This window comes from Phoenix dactylifera, chromosome 5, assembly GCF_051530095.1.
Source record: "Phoenix dactylifera cultivar Ajwa chromosome 5, Ajwa_hap1_PhDact_Kaust_v1.1, whole genome shotgun sequence".
In the NCBI taxonomy this organism is placed as follows: Eukaryota; Viridiplantae; Streptophyta; class Magnoliopsida; order Arecales; family Arecaceae; genus Phoenix; species Phoenix dactylifera.
Window position 1 is genome coordinate 287,894 of NC_143194.1, and position 13,893 is coordinate 301,786.

At 35.7% G+C, this 13,893-nt stretch overlaps 1 protein-coding gene across 8 annotated transcripts in view; it reads left to right on the forward strand.

Annotated features, from left to right (window-relative positions):
• The window catches only part of EMB2016 (mRNA methyltransferase EMB2016), a 53,588-nt gene that overhangs the window by 19,517 nt on the left and 20,178 nt on the right, over positions 1-13,893 (forward strand). For all 8 annotated transcript variants that reach the window (XM_039129542.2, XM_088721175.1, XM_039129543.2 and 5 more), the window contains exons 11-18: positions 1,025-1,110; positions 1,184-1,232; positions 1,325-1,391; positions 1,518-1,972; positions 2,071-2,170; positions 10,438-10,571; positions 13,479-13,546; positions 13,623-13,839. In XM_039129542.2, coding sequence (XP_038985470.2) covers positions 1,025-1,110; positions 1,184-1,232; positions 1,325-1,391; positions 1,518-1,972; positions 2,071-2,170; positions 10,438-10,571; positions 13,479-13,546; positions 13,623-13,839 — 1,176 coding nt within the window. The remainder of the gene's footprint in view (positions 1-1,024; positions 1,111-1,183; positions 1,233-1,324; positions 1,392-1,517; positions 1,973-2,070; positions 2,171-10,437; positions 10,572-13,478; positions 13,547-13,622; positions 13,840-13,893) is intronic.

Sequence of the window (13,893 nt, forward strand, 5' to 3'; positions counted from 1 at the left end):
AATATGCTATTTAAATATAAGAAGCATTTTGTTAAGGCTATTTGGAATTTTTTTTGGGGCAAAGTTTGAAAACATTGAAAGCTATTTTGAGTTCAATTCTATGAAATTCAAGACAAAGTTAAGAAATTGGAAAAAAGAAGATGAAATTGTACACTTTACTCTTTGAAACATAAACACACTTACAAAATTTATAATTAAATTGCTATCATAAAATTGAATGCCATAGTACACTTGAAATTTATGTATAACATGATTTTTGGACATATTAATTGGTTTCAGCATGCTTTTAATTTTTAATTTCAAACTTTTAGTTTGTTTTTTAGTTTCAGACGTTTTAGTTTGAGAACAGCGATACAGCAACACTATACATTAAATGATTCCAAAGGAAACAAAATTAAACTATAATATTATGTGATATGCTCTTTCTCGGATTGTTTTATTTTTCAATTATTTTTCCTAATTTCACTTTTTTCCTGATTTTGTTGACTGAACTCTGAAAGTCCACTTTACTCTTTGAAACATAAACACACTTACAAAATTTATAATTAAATTGCTATCATAAAATTGACTGACATAGTACACTTGAAATATATGTATAACATGATTTTTGGACATATTAATTTGTTTCAACATACTTTTAATTTTTAATTTCAAACTTTTAGTTTGTTTTTTAGTTTCAGACTTTTTAGTTTGAGAACAGCGATACAGCAACACTATTCATTAAATGATTCCAAAGGAAACAAAATTTGGCCATAATATTATGTGATATTCTTTTTCTTGGATTGTTTTATTTTTCAATTATTTTTCCTAATTTTACTTTTTTCCTGATTTTGTTGTCTGAAACTCTGAAAGTCAGAATGGGAATATTAAACTTGCAATGGAATGTAGAACCTTGCATACAGTGCACACATACAGTAATGCATATTTACATTAATAAGTATATACAGACAGATGGAGATGGATTTTGATCCTTCCATCCTATGCGGTTCTTCTACCTATTTGTTGTAATTTTGCCTCACTGTAGGGGACTGCTATTGATCGCTTGCTTGCAACAACAACTCATTCTGACGAACTTTTATGGGTACTTTGGGAACTTTGTGGCATTTCCAGGTAGATTGATCTGGCATTATATTTTGTTTTTGAAAGTTAAATTGCTCGTGAAGCATCTAGAGCTGATATGCAGGTCTCATTCTGGTCGTCAAGCGTTGTTAACTCTGAGCCATTTTCCGGAGGTATTGTACTTGATTTCTGACCTGCAGGAACATCATTGAATTTTTACCCAACTGTTGTAGTTTACATAATTATGCCGACTATGGTGCTGCAGGCAATATTGGTCCTTCTAGACGCGTTGCGTTCTTTCAAAGAGATAGAGCCAAGTGCTATGAACAGCGGTAGAGTATAAGTCAATTTTTGCTATAATTGTCTTATTCAGTTCTACTCCTTCACTCTTTTTGGCTCCAGCTTGGTGGCTCTTTGTTTAATCTGTGCAAATACTTATTGAGAGTTCTGAATTTCAGGAACTCCTCCGCTGAGTCTTGCCATCTTCCATTCAGCAGCAGAGATTTTTGAAGTCATGGTCACAGATTCAACTGCATCTTCTCTCAAATCATGGATTGGACATGCTGTGGAACTTCATAAGGCTTTACACTCTTCTTCTCCAGGGTCCAATAAAAAGGATGCTCCTACAAGGTTGTTGGAGTGGATAGATGCTGGTGTTGTTTATCACAGAAATGGGGCTGTAGGGCTTCTTAGATGTGCTGCCGTTTTAGCTTCTGGTGGAGATGCTCAACCAACAATTGACGTTGAGAATGTTGTTGGGGATTCAACCAACACTTCTGATTCTCAAGTTGTGGATAATCTACTTGGAAAGTTTGTCACTGATAAGTACTTTGATGGAGTCACACTCTGCAGTACCTCTATAGTTCAATTGACAACAGCATTTCGAATTTTGGCATTTATTTCAGAAGATGCAGTAAGAATATTTTTCAATATTCAATCAATATAAATTTCTTATGTCGACCTTTTTCTTTTGATTTTATACAATTTCTGATCATTGTTTTGTTGATGCAGGCTGTGGCTGCCTCTCTTTTTGAAGAAGGTGCTGTTAATCTTGTTTATGTGGTTTTAGTCAATTGTAAATTTATGCTTGAGCGCTTGTCAAACAACTACGGTGAGTGCTCCATGCTGTTTTTTTTTGACTTGACAAGTACCATCTAAGCACTTATTCCTTGATATAACTCCATCCATGGAGGGTTGGCATGCCATCTTTAAACTGTCATCTTGCTGCCTCTTCAGTTGATTGTGGATCCTAGCAGAGTTGTGCACCAACTATATCTCATTTGAAGTGTTGGATCTTGGATGTTTATCATACAAAAAGGGTCTTAGGTTACATAACAATTGGAGAGATCACATACAAGTATCAGATAATTAGGTCAAGGCTGATAATCATGGTTGTCGTTATGATTACATAATACTTATCAGCTATTTGGGATAGGGTTTCTGTTTTCTCATTTTATGAACTTGGTATTTATTGCCATGACACAAAGATTGAGATAGATAATCTTCTCTTTCCTGCTTTGAAATTCCTTTGACTTCTGCGTGGTTGGCATACATGGTTTTGGTTTGAGTTTCCTCCTACTTTGTGCATAAGCCACAATGGAGTGACCATTGTATTATGGGAGAAGGCTGCCAAGCTACTCTTGCAACTTGATGTTGAATCTAAGGTTGTCTTCTACTTGCCATGAGTGGATTAGTTTAAGGTCTGCTGTATTGGTGCGATGATTTGTATCGGTTAGCATGCGATACAGTACGATACCAATTCGGTATTGTACTGACACTTGGTATGCCATGGCGTACCCATGACTAGTACATCATTTTGATTTTTTTTTGTTTTTCCATTGTTTTTCAATAATTTTTTTGGATTTGTACTTAAAAATTTTCTTGGTTTGTTGTCCAATTTGTTATTTTATCCTTATTTATTTTATCATGAAATGGAACTAGGACTTGTCCAACCTATGTATTTATAAGTAGAAATATATACAATATAACAAATTGAATTGATTTTAATGCATTTAAAGTACAAAATATATACTGACATCTAAAATTTGGTGGAGTGTCGATATGACTCTTAGACGTCCTGATGATAATAGTACTTTAGAGGTGCATCTCACCGACTTTCCAACCGGTCTATATTGCGATAGGACTCGATCCTTTTGGGGTTCACTGGATAGCTACTCCATGAGGACTTATCTGTTAGACTTTATGACCACCTAAAGATGCCGATAGCAAAATTCAACTCGAAAGACAGGTCAAAGTGGATACACCATTCAGCTTCAAAAGCATTCAAGAAAAGTACATATTAGACACTACTAAATACTAATTGTATGACATCTAAGTAACAACTGTAGTCCATACCTTAAAATACATGGACCCATTTTTTTGTTTGCTTGCTACAGTTGCTAGGACGCTGAAGCTAGCCGAGCCCTCTCTAAATATTTTCATCTTTGGAAAAGATATGTCATACATGTTACGGATGTCAATTGTTTACATGAGTTCACAAAGTCGGCAAAGTTAACTCACCTCTTCCAAATATATGGCAGCGACCTCTGGATTAGGCTCCATCTTATAAGTAACATTGTGCAGGGCAACTTGAAGTTCCTCATCTATGTATCTCGTAAGGATGGTGTACTGGAACCTCGGGTTTAGATAGTAGGTTAATATAGTTTGCATTTGATTTAGTGTAACACTTGTATTTAAAACATACAACAATATATGGCAAATAGGTATACAAGTGAAATTACATGCTAGATGCAATTTCTTTCCTATCTGATAATCCCACCTACAAGGTCTGCTGAACCGACCTGTACCGGTCGGTTCAGCCCGTACCGGACCGGTACCGAGCCGTACCGGTCCGGTACAAGGGTGTAAAACGGTTCCGACCCAATATGGGTCGGAACCGTTTGGTTTGAGCCTTGTACCGGTGCGAACCGGCTCGGTTCGCACCGGTACATGTGTGAACCGGTGAGAACCGCTCGGTTCGCACCGGTATGAGCTCGAACCGGTGCGAACCGAGCCGGTTCGCACCGGTTCGCTTCTGAAAAATAGTGCCAGCGCTGTGGCACTTTGAAAGTGCCACAGCGCTGGCCAAAGGCACTTTCAAAGTGCCTCTGGCCACTTTGAAAGTGCCACACTGGGGCACTTTTCAAAGTGCCACTCAACCCGATTTTAGATATTCGAGAGTACTTTAAATGTATGTAATTAATTGTATCTTAATTTGAAAATATTTTATGTTCTTCATCTCATTATTTGAATCATTTGGAAGTAATAAGTTGCATCATCTACTTTTAACCTTAAACCTAAACATAAAAACATCAAAAAAATATCCAAAAGTGAAAGAACTCCAAAAAAAAAAAAAACGACGATGGGGTCGAAACCAGGCCGAATGTGCCCCATCGGTACTGTATCGGTTCGGCACCGGTACCGTACCGTTACCGGAGCCGACCAGTACGTCGGTACCATCGGTACCGCGAACCTTGCCCACCTATGGTTGATGATATCAATATACTCCTGTGCATGTCTGAGATTTGCTTTCCTGATTCGGGCCTTTACAACCATCATCATGTGGTAGCGGAAGTCCTTCTGGGTATATCTCTCGCTGTCCATTGCCTTTAGCATTCCATATAATGGCTTGATAGCCTTCACGATCCCGTAGGTTCATTGCCAAAATTGTTGGCTCGTCGCTAAGGCCCTGTTTGGGGAAGCTGTTGGCAGTAGAGCTATTGGAAGTAGAGCTGTCTGAAGTAGAGCTGTTATAAAAAGCTATTTGCTATTTGGTAACTACATTCGTAAAGTGCTGTGGTACTTTGTTTTGTGTTTGGTAAACAAACTGAGAAAGTACTTTTGTATGACAAAATTACCATAAAGGACATTGCATAGTATTATACAACTGAACATAATAAAACATAACATAAATTAATACATAAATATACGATATAGTATAATATTATTGTAATATAAAATAATATTATGTTAATATAGCATAATAGTAATATAATTATTAGAGTAAATTAATATTTGGTAATATAACATAATATTAAATTATTTAACATAACATATTAATGTATTATGATATAATGTAATATATATTATATTTATAGTATAATACAATAATAAAAGTATAAAATATTATAATTATTAGTATAAATTAATTTCTCATAATATAACATAATATTAAATTATTTAAAATAACATATTAATGTATTATAATGTAATATAATATAATATAATATTTATAGTATAATACAATAATAAAGGTATAAAATATTATAATTATTATTATAAATTAATTTTTCATAATATAACATAATATTAAATTATTTAAAATAACATATTAATGTATTATAATGTAATGTAATATAATATAATATTTATAGTATAATACAATAATAAAGGTATAAAATATTATAATTATTAGTGTAAATTAATTTTCCATAATATAACATAATATTAAATTATTTAACATAACATATTAATGTATTATGATATAATATAATATGATATTATATTTATAGTATAATACAAAAATAAAGGTATAAAATATTATAATTATTAGTATAAATTAATTTTCCATAATATAACATAATATTAAATTGTTTAACATAACATATTAATGTATTATGATATAATATAATATGATATTATATTTATAGTATAATACAAAAATAAAGGTATAAAATATTATAATTATTAGTATAAAATAATTTTCCATAATAATTTCCCATAATTTTCGATAAAATAATTTTCCGCGGTCCAGGGGCTCTTCTTCGTGGTCCACGCTCGAGGAGGACCTCAGTGTGGGCCGCGAGGTTGATGATAAAAAAAAAACAATAGATTGATTTTGGAAGGTATGGAGAAGGATTAAAATTTTTTTCTTCTAAAATGTGGTTCAAGAGATGCATACAAAAATTGAAAAGAAAAATACATTTTCTTACGGAAGGGAGTCTGACGGCTAGGGTTCTTGGCTCCAGCAGATTTTTAGGTTTATAAAGGGACAAACTATGTAATTATGTTATTTTAATATGGGCATTTTTGTCAAAAATACAGCTTTGCGAAAAAGCTGAAACAGCTTCCTCCCAAAAGCTTCAAATTGGAGCTTCCTCCCAAAAGCTGAAACAGCTTTTTGAAAAATTTACCAAACACAGTTTTTCATCTAAAAGTACTTTTGGAGGGTTCCAAAAGCTCCCCCAAACAGGGCCTAAGCCTTCCACCTGACTCCCCTCAATACCAACTCGGGCATACCTGGTCTCTTGCCACTTGGTACAGACAAATATTTGATGTGTGTATATATATGTTCTTACGGAGGCTATCCAGTGAAATGTAGTTCGTCGCATAGCATGTGACTGTTGGCTATAAGATGTCACCCTATGTGTACTTCCTCATCGAAGCAAGCACCCATGTGTGGTTGTAGACGAGCTATGTGATGGACTGGGTTGACTCCACGATCTGCTTCACTCTGTAAATCTTTTTGATGTCCATCAACATGAGATCAATGCAATGTGTAGCATATGGGGTCTAGAATATATGTGGCCTCCTATCCATCAAGATCTCCGGACGACTTTGTACTGCGAGCCATTATTAGTTAGTACTTCCTTGGTATTCTGGTCTCTTGCTTGATCAGTCACCTCATCTAACAATTTGGGCCATTATTGGTGACTCCTTCCTCGATATTCTGGTCTCTTGCTTGATCAGTCACCTGATCTATCAATTTGAGGATGTACCGAGCATTGTGCACTTGATTCGAAGCATCGGTCGACTTGTAAAATAATTTTTTATAATTCCTACACCTCATTAAATAATTTATAATTAAAATTTAATTGATAGATTAATATTAAACTGAAAATATCTAGAAAATTTATTTTAATTCGGAATAGTTTAGAACCCTAATAGAAATGCTACATATAATTTTATCTTAGAGTACTGCTTTTTATTTATTTTTTAAAATAGTGAATTTTTACTGAAATGAAAAAAATTACTTTTCTAGTTTAGGAAATACTTCTGAATTATCCATACATAAAACTAATTTTTCATAACTTTTTATTATTTTGTTTTCTATTTTATTTAAAAATTAATTTTTTATTATAAATATTTAGAAAATTAATTTGATCTTGGATCCTTGTAGCACCCTGTCAAGAATGTTGCGTGTATTTTTCTAAGCTTGTGGGCATGCACAGTGCACTGCGTACTTACCAAATTTATTCAAATTTGGTCCTATGTGATATACATATGATCAAACCCAAAGTTAACCAAACTAACATCAAATTTTGATAGAGGTAGCATATACATACCCCTAACATGCTACCGATTTTACAGAATTTTTTTGACAATTTTTTTAATTTTTAATCCAAAAAATATTTTTAATTTGAAAATTATAGAGTAATAAAAATTTATGATTTTGGTGGTATTGTGTAGGTCAAGGACGCCGAACCGCTACCGGTTGACGTACCGGTTGGCCACTAGACCGGTACCGATCCGGACCTGTAGCAAATTGAACAGGACTCGGTGCCGATCCGCACCAAGTCCTGGTCGAATCAGATAGAACTGGTCCGGTAGGGCCGTAACCGTTTTCTGAGGCCGTACCGACCTAGTCAGAGATTGGACCGGTTTGGTACGGGCCGGTTCAGCATTTTTTGGTGTAGATCATTCCTAAATTTACACCAAATCATGAAATCTTGCCAAAATCGGAAAATTTGGCATGATCTGCTATTTTGTCATTTTAATGCTCATTTCTGGTCTGTAAACAAAAAAAAGGCCTGAAAAGAGGAGGGGGATAGGTATTTTACCTAATTTGAGCTTCGTGCTAGTGTGAAATCAGTGACATTCAGCATTTTTGGAGATTTTCTAGATTTTAAAAAAAATGAGAGGGTTGAGAAGCCATGGGAGACCTCTGCACCCCCTCTCAATTATTGAAGCAAGGAGGCGTGGAGCTTGAACTAGCCCTGTATTGGTGCGGACCAGGCGGTTTGTATCGGCACTGCTCTGAACCGGCTGGTTCGGAGCGGTTCGCTCGATTTTTTGAACTGAGGGGCTGTACTGTTTCGGTTCACTCAATATGATTTGGTATGTTCCAAACTGGATGGTGCGGTTACGTCCCTAATTGGGCGGTTCAGAGTGGTACATCGAACCTTGGTAGGCAATTAGATAATTGTTCCTCATCCTTTTCTCCATTTTGTGTTTGCTTTTCTGGCATTTTTGGCAATTAGATAATTGAACCTTGAGCTATATTGGTCGACTATAGGAAACTGGCGAACAACTCTTCTTTCTTTTGATAAAGGTCAATGGTCCTGTTCAAGCATTGGTACACAATGGGAGGCTAGCCCAGTAGATTACCATTCTTGTAGTTCTTGTGTGAAGAAGTAAATGATTTGCGGATAGTAGCTTTGCTCGTTTGGTCGATAGGGTAAGCACTCGTTCCGTTCTTGCTTGCTTTCCATATGTTATAAGAGAGATCCGCCATTTCATGACCGAGTTCCTTAGCATGGATTACAGATATCAGAAGGTTACCCAAATCAAGTGAGGGAATGGTTAAGTCAAACATTCGGGCCTTAAGCCAATCCATCTTGCCTAATAGGTGCAATCAGTATACGAATAAAGGAGCGATATGGTTTTGGAAGAGGCACTCATTATACCGATATTGTTAAATGAATTGTTTGATTGCCGATTGACTGTGCCTACCTATCCCCAATTACACAAAAATTTTCGCTTGGGCATCTGCCAATGATGCCTTTCACTTTCAGACAGTTCCTCGCGCATCAAAGGGCTTTAATTAAAAGGTAAACGTAAGGGTGGTCTACAATCAGGAATGCCTTAAGGAAAATTGGTCATAGAGAGAGCACCTATCTCTTATAAGAGAAGAGGAGGGCTATTGTTAGCACAGCTAGCTACTAAAAGACAAGAGCTAGTATCCGGCCTATAACTCTTTAGTTGCCATCCTCGAGGCAGGAGCTTTACGACATTTCCTTACCTGTATTAGAGTATTCCTGCGAAAAGGCAAAATAAAGCTCTATTCATTGAGTAATCCATTTTATGACTTGCAATCACTTGTCTGGTGATTAAATTAGTCGTTGTTTACAATAGTTGCTCTTTAGCAAGAAGCACTGTTCAATCAAGTAGGCTAGTTTGAAGCAAGAAAGGGAATTCCATTAAGCAACACTTTTCATGCTAGGGTAAAGTGCTCTTGATGGATGGATGTCAAAATTGTTCTCTGTGTCAATTTGTTTGCAGCATAGGAAGTTTCAGGAAGGCAAATATGCAAAGCAGATTAAATGAAAGAGCCAGGGTTTGAGTATTCTATGGGAGCTACCGTGCAAAAGATTGGGTTTTACTTTCAAGTGCTCTTTCTCGGGCATTAACTTCTTAGCCTTTGGAAATAGAAGGAGAAAGTGCTCTCTCATATCTTATTTGTTCAAGCCATTCATATAGTGGTGCAGCTTGGAAGGCAGCTTAACAATCTAGTCCTTTTGAGTAAGGAATTTTACCAAGGGCAGGCGATCTCTTCAATCGATTCCCCTCCAGGAATTGCTTTTGTTAGTTAGCTGTCCCACACAGTGAAATATTGAACTTACTTTGTAACAAGTATCTCAAAAAGGCTTTCATTTATTTTAAGATTGTTAATGGAATTCCACAGGAATCAGGGAATTCCACAGGAATCAAGCACTTGCAAAGAAGAATTATGATCAGCCACTTGCCTTGTGGACTCAAGTTAGCAAAAAGAAGACTAAACTTAACAGGTAGACCTAGAATCAAGCTAGTAGGAAGTACACTTACAGGGATTCAACGCAAAATAATGAGATAGATAGACCGTATTTTCTTCCCTAGTCAAAGTAAAGCAAGCAAGACTTATAAGTCGATTCGGGGCTGTGAGGGGAAAAGATAAAGGAATTGCAACAGCAAGCTTTGGGGGAACTCATGGCATTCATAACGCTCTTTTTAATTTGTATGTTAGGGTATTCCCTTAGCTGGGTTTCACTAATGAACTAAACTAAATGACTACAATTAGTGTATATGGAAGAAGAAACTAAGGAGCAAAGCGACTGCAGTAGAAAATTTTTAAGTAAAGCATGCAACAGCAAATAGTAACCTCCCCTTCCCCCCCTTCCCTGAAGAGCTTTCATTTAAATGTATATCCTCCCTCTTAATGAGCAAGTATGGCTCCTTCTTCTAGATCAAATCTTCCTCTAAAGCTAACGTATTTGGCATGCCTTAAGTTAGATAGATCTTTTTTATCCATCATGCTATTGGATGCAGAATTCCCTTTAGATCTGGGTGTATCATTTATTTTGGCATGTGACTCTTTTCTTTTGCTTGCTTTACATTGAATAGTTTTTTCTTTTTCTTCTGAGTTCTATTTTTCTGAATTTTGGATCCTGTTTGATTCTTCAGATTACCTACTTGATGAAGGTGCAGAATGTAACACTACGACTGATTTGCTATTGGAACGAAGTCATGAACAGAGCTTAGTTGATCTCATGATTCCTTCGCTTGTTTTACTAATTAACCTTTTAAGAATGTTACACGTAAGTTTTGACCATTTATTTTTTTTGACTATATATGCTTATAGGACTTCTTGTTCTTAATTTTTCTTTTCCTATCTGCTTTATAATTTATATGGCTATAAATCATAACCAATATGCAACGTTCTATCAACATCGCTCTTACAAATCCATTGCAAATTGAATTATGTGATGTTTAAAAATTTTTACATAATCATAATCATAATTATAATCGTCAAGCATTTTCAATATTTGTGCGTACAAGAACTTAATTTAATGTTTTGGCAAAAGGCTTGTTTTAGGAAGTCATAATGCAATATTTCATCCGAAGTCTTATCAGACAATACTATTGTGCAAAATATTGATATCATCTATTTTCAGTAATTCGTGGAGGAGCAAACAGTAGCCCAAGCCCTTCCAATCAAATTTTGGTTGGCTATAGAGAACTCTAATCAAGAGGGATTTGACAAAAGATTGACCTTCATTTTACTAACTTTCTTGTAGAAATGCAAGTGTCTCAGTTAGATTCGGGCCTGGCCCAAAGGCCCCAAACTCGACGTGGTTTTTTCCAACCCTTAATTTTAATCTAGAGTTATTGGTGGTTGCCTATATGTTGTAAAGTGAGACTTAACTTGAATTAGCAATGTTATAGGTCTGGTCAATGACTTACACATTGCATGCCAGAATCGTGCTGGCCTAGCATCAACAGGATGTGTACCAAGCTGTACTGTGTTGATGGTGCCAGTGCTCGGCACACAATGGCATTGTGGAGTGCCAAGCATCATTACATATCTGCTACTGTGCTAGTGCCATGTATTGGTAAGGCATTGGCATGATTTGTGTCACGTTATGTTGACTGTGCTGACTGGCACTTGAATCCATGGATCTATGATAACGGTGCTTCCCTAATAATGTCTCATTACACCTAATAGAAAGTAGTTTAAAAAAAATTGTGCAGATCTGGTCAAATCTTCAATTTGCTCAAACTTAGCCTGTTGTACCATATATGGCTTATTGATCAAGTGGATAAAATTGATCTGGTTTAAAAAGCAAGGAGAATCACCTTTTTCTACTATAATTAAGGCAAACCAAATAACCAAATAAAACACATACTGTTCTATTCTGCTGCTGTACTCCTGCTTTAATGCTATTTATTATGTAGATATATTTGATATAAAATCTTAGTATAGGAACTTGGGAAGAAATTTTACATAATGTGGATTTACATACCTTACATTCCTAAGATGCATAGAGTTAATGGAGCTCATTTGCAGTCCACGTAGAGGTATAAAATTTTGTTTGAGAAAATTTTGACATCTCCACATATGGGCTGCTATATTGCCCTACTGTGGCTCTCCAAGTGCCGAAGGTGTTGGTACTCAAAAATCCCTGGAAGCTTCATGGTTAATAATATTCGTTGTACTACTTAGTAGTGCTATTGTCAATTTAGTTCCATGGGTATGCAGCCTCTCATGGATGCCAATATATGCTTCTGAAACTATATGTTCTATGATTGGTTAGTCCTTGTTCTTTCAGTTATAAAACATGCCACAGGAGAAATCCATAAGAATATAATTTGATTGAGTTGCTAAAATTTTACTTCATGTTAGAAACTAATTGTTAGAAGTCAGATCTTGGAATTTTATATGTGTATGCATGATTATATTAGTGTTTGCATAAGCATGCATGCTCTCCTTGTCGAATGCTCCGAGTCTGAAATATGCTGGCAAATAAGTACACTTTATGTAGTTTCATATTGCATCAAGGACTTGTGAACTAGGTTTTGTCTATGATAATTAATGGAGAGTCAACTGTTTCTTTGGCATTCATCACATTCTGATTTATCTGCACCAAAACTGTGAAATTGCTATGTTTTAAACCCAAAGCATCGAAGTGAAAAATCACATACAAGTTCATAACAACCACTATAGAAGTTCACAACTTCTTATGTCTGCTTAATGAATTATATTGCCGTTATTGGTCCTATTCATAGCCTACTATAAATTTCTCCTTCTGATGGATTGTATGACTCTTTGGCTTGATTACTGATTGTTGTTCCTTTCTGTTCCTTGATATCTCATCCATTCATGTAGAACATCAATCTGGGTTATTTGGGAAGGTCGAGAAATTCATGCTCCTTCAGAAGGATATGTATTTTAGTATCTGAATATCCCCAATGTTTGAAAGATGGTTAACAATTGTTCTTTAGAAGCTGTGGTTTAATGAGTGTCTTGACCAGGCTAAACAGTCCTAGTCTTTTAATTACACCAACTTTTCCCCAGGGTACGTGGATACTAGAAGTTTTCATGCCATGGTTATAACCAATATTTATCAGATGCGAATACATGTTGTATGCAGGATGGAAATAAAGCGTTCTATTCTATTAATGCTTTGTGCATTCCTTTTTAATTATATGGAAATAATATATATTTATTTGTTAGTGTATCCTAGCTGTATCATATCCTATTTCTTCGAGATATGCTATTTCAATGTATTTGTATTATGTTGTATCCAAGGATTTAAGTCCTAGTGGGACTGCAGGATGTCCCACAATGTCGAGTGACAGGATGGGGGCACTATCCTGAGTGTTGGGAGGGGAGAGGGAACGGGACTCGACATGACATCCATCGTCCAAGAGTGTCAGGTCATGTTTATGTTAGTGGCTATAGGCATCTATGTCAAAACGAATCATCAAAAATTACTTGAGTTGCATTTTATGGAAGTATCAGTCCTATCTTGGCAGAATGCAATTTCAATACAAATAATGGGTTCATTGACTTTCTATCGCTATTGCATCTGAAATAAAGTATTGTGATGTTAGTTGAAAAATGTTTCTTTGACTTATAAGATGATAGTTTTTTAACCAATTAAGGTTAATGAGCACTGTTTGTTTATATACGCTTTTAAATTAAAAAGGCACTTCATTTGTAGGAAACAAAGGAGCAGTATCGCAACAAAAAATTACTTAACGCACTTCTACAACTGCATCGAGAAGTAAGGTACCATGTTTTTGATTTTTCCTTTAGTTCCTTTGTGGTTGCTGAATTTTTCTAATCCTAAGTGTTAAATTTGCAGCCCAAAATTAGCAGCTTGTGCAGTGGACTTGTCTTTCCCATATGCAAGCTCTGCACTTGGTTTTGGTGCTGTCTGTCAACTTCTTACATCAGCGCTTGCTTGCTGGCCTATATTTGGTTGGACGCCTGGTCTATTTCATTGTCTTCTTGAGAGTGTTCAGGCTACTTCATCATTAGCCTTGGGTCCAAAGGATGCCTGCAGCATGCTCTGCCTACTGGTAATAATGCTAACAACTTCATGGAGCCTCTCTTGGAGCTTCTGATTTCTTTTT